This window comes from Halichondria panicea, chromosome 2 (genome assembly GCF_963675165.1).
Source record: "Halichondria panicea chromosome 2, odHalPani1.1, whole genome shotgun sequence".
NCBI classification, from domain to species: domain Eukaryota; kingdom Metazoa; phylum Porifera; class Demospongiae; order Suberitida; family Halichondriidae; genus Halichondria; species Halichondria panicea.
In genome coordinates this window covers 2245902-2255793 of record NC_087378.1, presented here as the reverse complement: position 1 = coordinate 2255793, position 9892 = coordinate 2245902, and the positions used below count along the sequence as shown (strand labels likewise).

General features: G+C 41.3%; 2 protein-coding genes and 1 non-coding gene across 4 annotated transcripts; 2 read left to right on the top strand and 1 right to left on the bottom strand.

Moving 5' to 3' along the window:
* Positions 1 to 51: 51 nt before the first annotated feature.
* Positions 52 to 4909, bottom strand: LOC135330915 (F-box/LRR-repeat protein 7-like). 2 transcript variants are annotated; one of them, XM_064525891.1, is made up of 8 exons: positions 4571 to 4909; positions 4234 to 4505; positions 3847 to 3929; positions 3680 to 3728; positions 2368 to 2598; positions 1853 to 2071; positions 680 to 1018; positions 52 to 327 (listed from the first exon to the last, which is right to left on the bottom strand). In XM_064525891.1, the coding sequence occupies exons 1-8, from the start codon at positions 4869 to 4871 to the stop codon at positions 184 to 186; spliced, it is 1638 nt and encodes a 545-aa protein (XP_064381961.1). In that variant the 5' UTR covers positions 4872 to 4909; the 3' UTR covers positions 52 to 183. The 2 variants fall into 2 exon arrangements, with proteins under 2 accessions (XP_064381961.1, XP_064381962.1); XM_064525892.1 differs by lacking the exon at positions 680 to 1018.
* A 111-nt stretch (positions 4910 to 5020) lies between these two features.
* On the top strand, positions 5021 to 7507 carry LOC135330910 (kelch-like protein 18). The gene is made up of 3 exons (XM_064525883.1): positions 5021 to 6529; positions 6791 to 6970; positions 7160 to 7507. Exons 1-3 carry the CDS (start codon positions 5125 to 5127, stop codon positions 7321 to 7323), a joined length of 1749 nt encoding a protein of 582 aa, XP_064381953.1. The 5' UTR covers positions 5021 to 5124; the 3' UTR covers positions 7324 to 7507.
* Positions 7508 to 9045: 1538 nt separating this feature from the next.
* On the top strand, positions 9046 to 9152 carry LOC135332543 (U6 spliceosomal RNA). The gene has a single exon (XR_010393393.1). It is a non-coding gene; the product is annotated as a U6 spliceosomal RNA (small nuclear RNA).
* Positions 9153 to 9892: the final 740 nt, after the last annotated feature.

Here is a 9892-nt window from a genome sequence, read left to right as displayed (position 1 = left end):
TGGTAATTCTGAAGTCACATGTTATTACAAGTGCAGTGTCCGTACAATACATTGCAGCAGCCATAAGATTCATCCATACAAGGTAACGATGATAAGATTGGAGTGCTTGTACAAAAATGGATGTGATAAAATTCATGATAAAACATTATTGCTAAGCTAATTAATAATTATTGTTTGTTTTATTCATGCTAGTTTGCTCTTGAGGCTGTCAAATTCTACATTGTCAACTCGTGTATACTGTCCAGTATCTAGGTCCTTGCCCATGAGCAGTCCAATGGGGGCATTCGGGATGGTGTGCTTGACACACACTCGACCAATCGCACAGTCCTGGGTGGGGAACAGTGTCATGAATAATACCACATCAGCTAGAAAATGTGGCTAAACATTGTATTTGAGGTAACACAGGATATTGTACAGTGTTTAATAAAGCATATGCATAGTTGCATAGTTTCAGTTTGAAAGGTAAGCGGACAAAATTACAAGCACTATAAAATTTTAGCCAACATACCACTAAAAACCATGCATGCAAAACCAAAATGGTACTTAAGCCAAGAACAAGATCAAAGGCAAAGCCTTGAAGAAACCCAAAAATGATACATGCATAGTATCAGGTATCAGATCAGGTAATCACTACCATGTACCAGGCTTCTGGAGATTATGAATCAATATGTCATTTCACCTTGAGATAGGTGATACATTGTCTGGTGATCTTTGGACAGCCCGACACGTACAGCTCTCTCAGTTCATGGCAATTCTCTGCCAGTGCAATGACACACTTGTCAGTGAGGTGACTTACACCAGCCAGTGCCATTATGGTCAGCTTAGAGCAGTTCACTGCAATCTCACAAACACCTTTATCTGTAAGTTCACAATTTTTAAGGCTGATCTGACAAGCGTTCTTGCAGTTTTGAGCAAGAGCAAAAGCAATGCTGTCGTCTATATCTTTCAGACCAGCCACAGTGAATATCTTTAGACTGGTACAGTTGCTTACTATGTCGTAGACAACTGTAGCTGGTATCTATGGAAACAACAGATAACAGGTGCCTAAAAAAATATGCTAAATGGATGGTGATAATCACCATACATTGTAAGCTCACACTGTCATGGCAGATGAGAGGATATGGTACATGGTCGTTAATTAGGGCAACCAACAGGTGGCTTTTTAATTTCTTTGGGTTCTGGATTGCCCAAATAAGAATCTGAATCAACATACAATGCCTTACAAGTTGGGAATTATCACATCATTCTATAGTGGGTGTAGTTCACACACAGCATTTTATGGCCATATGTAATTCATAATTCACACACCATTAGAAATCCGAAGTGAACTCTGCATTCCTTCTCTACATGTTAGGTATACTGTATTAGTGGGATATTTTCGAAAATTTTCTTTCGTTTTTTCGTATTAACCAGAAAATGTAAAACTGCGAAATATTAATGCGCAATAGGTCCTACATCACCATTACAACCACTTAGAATACGAAATATTTAACTGGGTATAGTTAACAAAAAATGTGCACCAACAAAAATCTCCCGCTATAGGTACTCAGAAAGCATTCAAGCTGCTACGAGGAAGAAGCTTTATGTGTATGAGAATCATTATAACTACTCACATGTACAACACTACCAGGAAAGATATCCTATATTATAGGCATACAATTGTTTTTGTCGGCAACAAAACTCCCTACTATAATTATATATAGTACTCACCCTGCATACTACTACATACACAGAGGTACGTCATTGGGAAGTATAAGTATTGGACACTAGCATTAAACTTTAGGCGCGCATTACCATTTATGCATTGTAGTATAGTGTAGCTTTACTGGTCTCTGTACCCAGTTCCACTTACATTCTTTGACCCCGACAGAGTGATAGACTTGAAGTTTTTGGCTCTTTTATCGAGGAACAATGGACATAGCTCTCTGCCATTTAGTTCCTTCATGTTCCTCAGTCCCAGCTTCTCCAGGGCGTGGCAGTGGCGGGCAATAGCGGCAGGTGTCCGATTAGTCAGCCACAGACAGTTAGAGACGTCTAAATTCACAAGGCTATGCCCAGTGGCTTTGGTGATCTAGTGAAGGGAACCAGAAGGACGTGTAGTTAATTTCAGCCACGCCATTAGTATTAATATGCTTAATTGCAACCACACCTAAACATTCTCATAGATACGTGTACCTGAGACACAGCAAAGTTAGGTTAATGGATCCAATGTTCCAATAAAGGCATTTTTATAGCTCAAGTTCATATAGTAATGCATAATCATAATTATGATTAAAATTTCAGTCCTAAATCATTCCAGACCAAAATTAATAGTGTAGCTGGGACACAGATCTATAATTATACCATGTGGGTGACCGTGTTCATTACCATATCGACAGTGCTGTCAGTGAGAGCTGTGACCCCGCACAGAGAGAGGGAGGTGAGACAGCTGGCCGCTATCATCTGCATGGAGAGTGTGGACATGCCTATCCCCATGGCATTAAATGTAACCATTCTTTCCTTGGCTCTCAGAAGGCTCACAATTATATCGATGTTTGGCTGCGAGATTTTGTAGCAGAATGAAATCCAGAGATCGGTGAGATCACATCGTTCAGCCATCTGAAAGGAGAGGTGATTGAGTACATTTTATGCTTGTGTATTACTGTATAAAGACAATGTGGTACGTGTACTGTAGATATTGTGAACTGTATACTGTGCGTTGCAAGTTCATTTGGAAGTTTGGGGCAAAATTAATGGTAAATGTAAAACTGTGAGTGCAATTGTTTACACTTAAAATTATTGCACTTAAGATGGCTGACTCGCTCACTGTAGTACCGGTATAACCTCGTATTTATAAGCAGCAGGCTTTTTCAAAACAATCTTTTGTGAGCAGTACTTCGCACTAACAGTTCCTTCAGCCTGAAACTTCTTCACAACTCTCCATACAGTGGACAGACTAGTAGCTATCTGCTGGTATGCAAGTCCCAGCATAAAGCATTGGTAGACTATTCTACACTTCAAATTCTCATCATAATACTTTGGTTTGAATTTCCATACCACCTTATTATATAGCTTTCAAGGATCACAGATTGATCATTGTGGTGGTTTTGTGGTAATGCAGTGAGTGATTTACATGTTAGTAAAACTTGCAATATTTACATTTGTAACCACAGTAAGAGGATAATTATGATTATGAAACATAACTATGTTTACCCCAGGTGCGCGTGGGCGGCCACGGGTATTGTATAGTAGTCGTTTGGTTTGTAAGTTCTAAGTCTGCAAGTGTCATCACAGGGTGGAGGTGTTAGTGTGGTAGGCCAGTGGGGAAGAGAAGCAACATGCATTACTGTATGCAACATTGCTGCAAAATATCACTGTTATCTCGAACCCCGAACACTTTTATTTTTATACACCCTCATTGGCATCTGGATCTGTTCTCTGAGGCTGTGCTGAAGAAATTATCATGGTGTACAGGGCTTGCAGTTAGATGTTTGATGCTTGGTATTCAGCTATGTGTTACAACTGTGGTTACAGCCAAGTTACCCAGAATAATTATTGTAAGTTTTACCAAGGGCGTATTCTCTGTATACGCCCTTGGTTTTACTAATAACTGTATGCAAACAGCTGTATCATTTTCCTCAAGTGAGCTGTAAGGAGCAGTACCATAGAATTGAGTCATATCCCTTAAAAACTTCCCTACCTGTATCAACCCAGAGCCGTCTAGACGAACACAGCTCTCAAACTTAGCCCTGTGAGGGTGAAGGTACATCACTTAATTGTACGGCTAGCATCAGTTACATAATGTATTTGAAGCTCCAAAACATATTCCTGTGCAGCCCTTGTGCAGGTAGACTACTAAGTGCTTACACAGTGAGATTCCTGCAATGCTCAGCCAATGCCTGTGTAGACTGGGAGGTCACAAGGTTTATATCAGACGCGTCTATCTCTGTCTGGAAGGAAAAAGTAGTAATAATGAAGAAGACTCTAACACAACAGTATTACAAGTTGGAATTAGCCTCGTTCCCACGCCGATTTTTTTTTAATAGAACGGGAGGAAATGCACCCTGGAACGAGGCTAGTTTGGAATAGACCCCATAATTATCATGTAATTAGCACCAGGAGCAAATGAGTAGATCTACTCATTTGCTCTTGTTAGCACGCAGTGATGCATCAAGACAGAAAGGGAAGATGGAAAATGGTTCTGAATTCCTTCACACATAGCTGAGCTAGTAATAGTATCAGGTCTGAACTTACAAGTGTGCCTCCTAGGATTGCAGCCACTTGAGTTAGGGACACGTCAGACAGTTTGTGCAGCTCAAACACACTCAGCTTTTCAATATTGGGGCAGTTGTGGACCAGATCAATGATCCCTTCATCTGATATTCCATTGCTCTCTGACAGGTTTATGTATTTCAAGGAGCGGGAGACAATAGATTTCAGCCCCTTGCTAGTTATCTGATGCAGCCTTTTCAGCTTGAGAACCTCAGTCTTCCTCAGGATTCTGGTAAGACAGGAAATCCCTCTGTCTGTGTGGTAATGACACAGAAATAATAGTATTGCAATGGTGTGGACCAAACCCGTATGTACGTACCAGTCACATTGGGGCAATCGTTAAGAGTGATTGAGGTTGGGAGGCATCCGCTGTTGCCTAGCAACTCAAGAGTACGATCCGTGACTTGAGGGGAGTAGGAGAGGTTCACTCGGAGGAGGGTATGTGAGAAGAGGTTGTAGAAAATGGATGGGGTGACTTCAGGGGTGAGTTGCTGATGCCAACACATTCTCTCCAGGAGAACCTCTTTGTGCCTGAGGCTCAGGTGGTTACCTAGCCGATTGAAGGTGGTAATGTGGCGAGCAATACATGCTAGACAATAGTCTTCCAGTGACTTCACCATCTTCTCTAGCTCTTAGATATAGATAGATGGGCGTGCCCGTCCCCGGCCATAAAAATGGGGGACGGGCACGCCCATCTAAGATATAGATCCAACACGCTTTAGGATCTGGAAACTGGGAAAGGTCGCGGAGTTTGGAGCTAGCTGTTGGTCAGCCCCGGAATGTTTATCAATGTGTGCTGTACCAGGAAACCATCAGGTATCATTAGCGCTATAGCAAGCCTGTGTGCATGCTGCTACAGTGACTGTGAGGGACATGGAGAAAGGATCAAGCTACACACATGTTAAGGAAGATCTGAGGCTCACAAACTGCAAAGAGATCGAGGAGCTATGGAGACAGAGAGCACTTTGTGATGTGAATCTGATGGTGCTAAACAGCCACGACACTCCACTGCTCTCCATACCAGCCCATAGACTGGTACTAGCTGCTTCTATTCCATACTTCAAGGCTATGTTCACCAATTGCATGCAAGAGTCTGTACAAAGTGAAGTTGTTCTCAAAGATGTAGATGCTAACAGTGTGAAGCTTCTCGTCAGTTTCGTCTACACTACAAAACTGGAAATCACCGAAGACAACGCTCAAGGTCTTCTATCAACTGCAAGTCTGTTCGATCTCCCCGAAATTGTAGCAGTTTGTGCTCGATTCATTTCAAAGCACTTGTCTCCGGCAAATTGTCTCGGTATACTGAAGTATGCTCAATTGTTCAACCTCAAAGATCTTGTATCGGCCTCGACCAAATTTCAGCTTCAGCACTTTGTACAGATGTCTAGAAAAGACGAATTTCTTGAACTCAGCTTTGAGGAAGTCGAAGAGCTTGTTAGAGGAGACCAGATCACGATAGAATCCGAAGAAGATGTTTATTATGCAGTCACAAGATGGATTGAATGTGACCAGGACAGGGAGAGATACATTGTACCATTATACAATCATGTCAGATTTCCGATCCTCCAGCCAAACTTTCTGAGCACAGTTGTGATGCTCAACTCCTCGCTCTCACAAGTGTACGAAGTGAAGGTGATGATTCAAGAAGCACTCGATTACCACGAAAATCCAGCCTCTGTGCTTTTATTTTCCAACCCCAAGAAAACACAGCCTCGAAGCTCACTCATGGGAGTCATCTGTCTCGTCGGAGGATCGGGGGACTCTGGCCAGTCGATGATGGATGTCTCGTTCTTCAACCCCCACGAAAAGAAATGGAGAATGGGTCCAAAGATGCTCCAACGCCGCTCTCGTTTGGCACTCGTGTTATTCAAAGGGGAACTGTACGCTATTGGTGGAACAGACATCACTGAGCCTCACAAGACTGTCGAGAAATATTCGCCCCTGTCGAATGCTTGGGTGAAGGTTGCTGCTCTCAATACGGCACGAAGAAGCTGCTCTGCTGTTGTTACACCACAAGGGATTTTAGTATTAGGAGGATTCAGTGGATCGGCGTATCTCCATTCTTTAGAGCTCTACAATCCTGATATTGACGAGTGGTCTTATCAGCCGGCTATGTTGGATGCTCGCAGTGATTTGTGCTCCGTCTATTTTGATCAGCGGATTTATGCAATTGGAGGGGTTAACTCGAAGGAGGAGCTGCGATCGGTGGAGAGATTCGACCTGCTCAACAGGAAATGGGAGAGAATGTCCAGCATGTATGCCCCCAGAGCAAATGCAGGTGAGTGTAATAGTGCTATGACTAAAGTATAGTGTATTCACCTTTAGTGCATAACTATGTAATTGCCTCATTAAGCATATAAAAGTGGTTTTATATTAGTACATGTAGCTGTCAGTTGGCAAGTGTCAAAAGCCATATACAGTAGGTCCTCATACCATAGCTATTTTGAATCCTGAGTATGTACATATACTTTGGATTTCTGAATGTACATTGCATCTGGGTATTTATTGCTTCACTGACCTGTTTGCTTTCTGTGCACAGGTGCTGCCTTACTTGCTAAGGAGATATTCGTCGCTGGAGGTCAGGCCGGGAAAGAAGTCATCAATGGAGCTGAAGTGTACAACCCAGAGCTGAACCAGTGGAAGCAGATTGTGTCTCGAATGGGAAGCCCTCGCGTTGGCTTGGCAATGGTCTCTATCGGAAACCTCATCTATGTTATGGGTGAGCTAGTTGTGTATTTCTTGTAAGGTTTGTTTTTATTTTCGGCTTTATTATTGATTTGTTATTGTAATGTTGGTATTGTACTTTCGCTAAGCAAACTAGAACATAAACACACCTCCTTATAATGCACACTCTCACACCTGCACTCACTCATACACACATACACACACACTTTCACGTGCATTACAGGAGGATCGAATGGCTCGGAATATCTTGACAGTGTCGAGTGCTATGATCCAAGCACGCTCAAGTGGGTACCTGTCGCTAAACTACCGACAGTTCGGTTTGGGGCAGCTGCCTGTGCCCTGTCAAAGAGGGACCAAATAGCAGCAGAATGTATTTCACCTTCATAGTATAACTAGTATAACTTGTGACCTCATATTTACAGGATTTGCACATTAATTTTTTTATTTTGTAGTGCAGAGCAATGACCCTTTACCAGTACAGTAGTAATAATTTGCAATTTTGTATCTATTTTCGATGACCCTTTACCAGTTGCAGTATTTGTGATCCAGTTTATGGTTTATTCTTGTGAGATCTTTACCCATAATGAAAGGAAAAGGGTTAGCAAATCCGTTTACATCAACTCGAGTGATGTTATAATTATTATTAATGATCTTTACCTAATCAATGCACATTGTACACGTGTAGAAGTCGAAAATTATAGTAAACTCTGGCATTTTTCTTCATAGATACTGCTGGTAGGTCACTGTTTAGAGTCGAATATTTGACGACTAAAATCGGCTATGACCACAAGTCTGAAGATCTTTGCAGTAAAGTTGTGCCGTCTAGTAGCCTCGATTCCAGGCCGATTAATTAAGCATAAATTTGTAAGCAGAATGAAAGAAGGATTGCTCAGACGTTTCTGACTGATAATACTCTTGTAACATGTTTATTTTGAATGCAATTCTGCTGTATACAGTATTATTATACAACTTGAATATAAACAAACTTCAGTGTGTGTGTGTGTGTGGGTTTTGAGAGTGCAAACATTTATTATAATAGACTTTAGTTACCTTTAGTCAGTATTGTTCAGAGCTAATATTAGAATCCTAATATTAGAATCCACTATGTTCTGTGGTTGAGGCTTCCCTCAGCTGCAGAAAAGTCCAACACAGTGATTTCCTGTGTTTCCTGCAATGTCAATTTCACAGTCATCTGCTAACAAGACAGCTCAGCTACGGTGAGATGTCAGTCAATGAAAAGTAGTGTATGATGCTCAGACTATGAGATAATTATGTGTAGTTTGTTCACAATGTAGCGCAGATCTACACAATAATTTAATGATCAATTTATCGAGGCCGTGAAACAGAGCTGAAAAACGGGTGGACAGGTAACTATTGAGCCACTCAATCTGCATGAATTTAATGACTGCAGGGCAAGGAGTGTCTCCAGACGTAACAAGAGCACGCCAAATAATGACAGAGCACTCAATGAAATGCCACCCATATGTTCAGTTCACACTCCCTAAAGTACAGTGGTGCTGGGGTTGAAACAAAACTTCAATAGGGCATTCATACAATGTAAGCTAATAAGAATCACCAAGATTATCTGCTCTGTTTCCTTTAGGTGAGCACTCAAACTGTATTCCTGAGGCTCACAAGGTGAGGTGAGTTCTTATGGGTGTGTATTTAATCTTACTATGCAATCAGCCCACTGATCTCTCTAATTTCATTATCAGCTTTTTAGCACTACTTGAGCTAAGTGGCTAAAGGACTTGAAGTACAAGCTTGGGCAGTGAAGTGTACTACTAGCTAGGGTGGGCTTGTAGTAGTGAAGAAATAGGTCCCTGTAGGAGTTAGAGCATATCTCCCCTTATGCTAGAGGTATTCAGTTCAAACAGATTTTATATGATTCCTCAATGTTTTGGCTAGTTGTTGTTTCAGTGGTGAGGAAATTTAAGCTGGTGTGTAAGTGGAGTGTGAGATTGTGTAAAGCTTAGGAACAATTACGCTGCCCATTGCCGTTGCCCAACTGCTAATTTGTTGTTGAATTTCATGCATTCCATTTCTACCACGAACGATAGATAGCGAGTACCCTCGTCTATATATGGGTGCACTACATTATAGCTTAGTGTAGTTGCTTCGGCACTACATATACTAAAATTGGAACGATACAGAGAAGATTAGCATGGCCCCTGCGCAAGGATGACACGCAAATTCGTGAAGCGTTCCACATTTTTTGATATTTATTCTCTTTTTCAACCACAAAACAGGTTGGTTTCGTCTCTGGTGACGTATTGAATGTTTTATCTATTTTCTTGCAAACCATACTATTTAACTAGTTTTTATCATGCTAAGGAGTTAGATGTGTTTGGAGAGAATGTATATATACAAAAATTGTTGCTCAAAAGTATTTAAAACAAGAGTTAGAGTGGTTGCTGCATTAAACGTGCACTGTCAGCACTTTATGCAAGCTAACATTTTTGTGGTTAAATGTTCTATACAGGAATCCTTGTATGTGAGTTGGCTGTTCCACAAACATCTTTGTTGTGTTTGCTACTCCACATTGCAGGGGCAAGAATGGATAGGGTGTTGCTGAAGACATGCATTACTGAAGCTGTAGCCTGCTACAAAAGAAAAGCAGAACTAGCCTTATGTCCTGACTATTATATGTACCTACTAGGTACATATAAATAGTCAGGACATAATAAATTGTCAACACTACTGTCAATCTACAAAGCCACCATGCACAGCTGATTCCCTTGCTGTTGCAGGTGACCCTAAGGCCCATTTGTCAAAATGACCAAACAAATTACATAGCAATACTGTTAACTTAACCATGACAGATTGAGGTACATAGCATGTCCGATCTAGCAAAAGGACGCAACTACATTATGACTTTGTGGTTAGTGCATTATCACTTTACGGAAAATTCATAGCAACAACATAGCAATGGGATATACCGTGTAGCATGCATGCA

Excerpts from the sequence above, each read along its gene's own strand:
- LOC135330910 (XM_064525883.1), top strand. The coding sequence starts at position 5,125 with ATGGAGAAAGGATCAAGCTACACACATGTTAAGGAAGATCTGAGGCTC. Across the intron at positions 6,530-6,790 it reads TGCCCCCAGAGCAAATGCAG|GTGCTGCCTTACTTGCTAAG; the intron begins GTGAGTGTAATA and ends TTCTGTGCACAG. Across the intron at positions 6,971-7,159 it reads AAACCTCATCTATGTTATGG|GAGGATCGAATGGCTCGGAA; the intron begins GTGAGCTAGTTG and ends CGTGCATTACAG.
- LOC135330915 (XM_064525891.1), bottom strand. The coding sequence starts at position 4,871 with ATGGTGAAGTCACTGGAAGACTATTGTCTAGCATGTATTGCTCGCCAC. Across the intron at positions 4,506-4,570 it reads CGATTGCCCCAATGTGACTG|ACAGAGGGATTTCCTGTCTT; the intron begins GTACGTACATAC and ends ATTACCACACAG. Across the intron at positions 2,599-3,679 it reads ACGGCTCTGGGTTGATACAG|ATGGCTGAACGATGTGATCT; the intron begins GTAGGGAAGTTT and ends CTCTCCTTTCAG.